This window comes from Saprolegnia diclina (assembly GCF_000281045.1).
Source record: "Saprolegnia diclina VS20 unplaced genomic scaffold supercont1.70, whole genome shotgun sequence".
NCBI classification, from domain to species: Eukaryota; Oomycota; class Saprolegniomycetes; order Saprolegniales; family Saprolegniaceae; genus Saprolegnia; species Saprolegnia diclina.
The window spans coordinates 193,660-195,195 of NW_008246137.1; the positions used below are offsets into that span (position 1 = coordinate 193,660).

At 50.3% G+C, this 1,536-nt stretch overlaps 1 protein-coding gene across 1 annotated transcript; it reads left to right on the plus strand.

Annotated features, from left to right (window-relative positions):
• Positions 1–1,187: 1,187 nt before the first annotated feature.
• Positions 1,188–1,536, plus strand: SDRG_14334 (hypothetical protein; the record flags this gene model as incomplete). The annotated part of the gene is made up of 1 exon (XM_008620456.1): positions 1,188–1,536. A coding segment is annotated over one exon (312 nt), but the record flags the coding sequence as incomplete, so codon positions are not given.

Sequence of the window (1,536 nt, forward strand, 5' to 3'; positions counted from 1 at the left end):
CCAGATGGTTGCTGCCACCTCGCGTTATAAAACGAATGTTGTTGAAGTGGAAGGGGACATTGTCACCTTCGAACGGCCGTCGTCCTGTCTAACCGGTCGAATCAGGCACGGCATGTACCTAGATAGCACGGCATCTCGTCTGGTGCGACCACATGTTGAGGACACGTAGGGTTGCACGACATGGTAAACGGCAAAGCCTTGGGTTGGAATCGCGACAGAATTTGACGACCCTGGTGCTTTTTGTGGGTATTTGTGAAGAGCTTTGAACTCCCTTATGCAGGAATACAGTGTACTAGCGTATGGGCCTTGCCCAACCATGTAGCGTGGGTGGCGCCTCAGCACGGGAGCTACTACCGGAAGCTCAGTTTTTGCAACGAGCCCCTCAGTTGCCTCGCTATGACCTGATAACGATCAAAGAGGGACGACGAGCCACTCTTGTGGTGTTTGTACTAGTACGCTGTTCATATGCCACGTGATTAATGAACTGATGTTGGAGGTGCAAAAATAGCTTGTGAAGGTGCAAAACACGACGCATCCAGTTTTGTCAGCAAGGCTTGCTCGCTAAAGAGGAGTGTTTCCTGCCGACACAGTCGGAGGTGACAAACTTGATATGCTAATACGAGTCCAATTTTCCCGACTTGTGAGCATGTCTACCGCCGCGACCAGATCGTATGTAGTACGCAGCTGGATAGACACAACGTTCTCGTCCACGGGAAATTAAGCACGACGTTTGTGTGTAATAGAAAATACAGTTTTACCATTTGACGCCACGTTACCTTCTTTGGCCATCAAGGTTTGATCACCGGTGGGCAGCGTAACACATGCTTGAACGACCCAAAATGGGTGACCATCAAAACAGCTGTATCGCTTCGAAACGATTCGTTGGTCGCTGCAAAAGCTTTGGCACGACCCGACTCGTATCTTCACACGGTCTTTTTTGCCGAGAATTATGTTTTTATTGAATCGAGCAGTGCTGGCATACCTTTCCATCCTACAATTATTTCGAGCGTTCATGCTACGTATTCACACCACGTCGAGTGCCCAACGAGGCGCACAGAAGGACAGGCGTGGAACCCATGTACCCACAAAGATGCTGCCGCCGGCATCTGTCGAATCGTTGATGCTGATCGCTACACGTGAGCAAAATGTGTGATTCAAAAACACATGTTTTGACCTTCGGTGCAGTAGGACACCAAGGTCGTGCAGCTTTCACTCGAGCTTTTTTCTGCAGTCGATCGATGCAAACGCCGACCAAGCGAAAACGCCGCACGCCGTCTGTGGCCCAGCGCGAGAAAAACCGCGAGCGGGCGCGTGTCTACTATGAAAACCACCGACAAAAGGTGCTCGCCAAGCTCAAGCTCAAGTACGAGCAGAAGCGCATCGTGATCCAGGCCAAGCGACGCGAACGCTACTTCCAGCGCAAAATGAGCCTCGCTTCCGGCTGCAAAGCACCAGCGCCAGAGCTCAATCGGCTATCGCTTCGATTTATTCTCAATTAACTATACCTCTTCATTATTCAAAAACAATTTGTTTGAT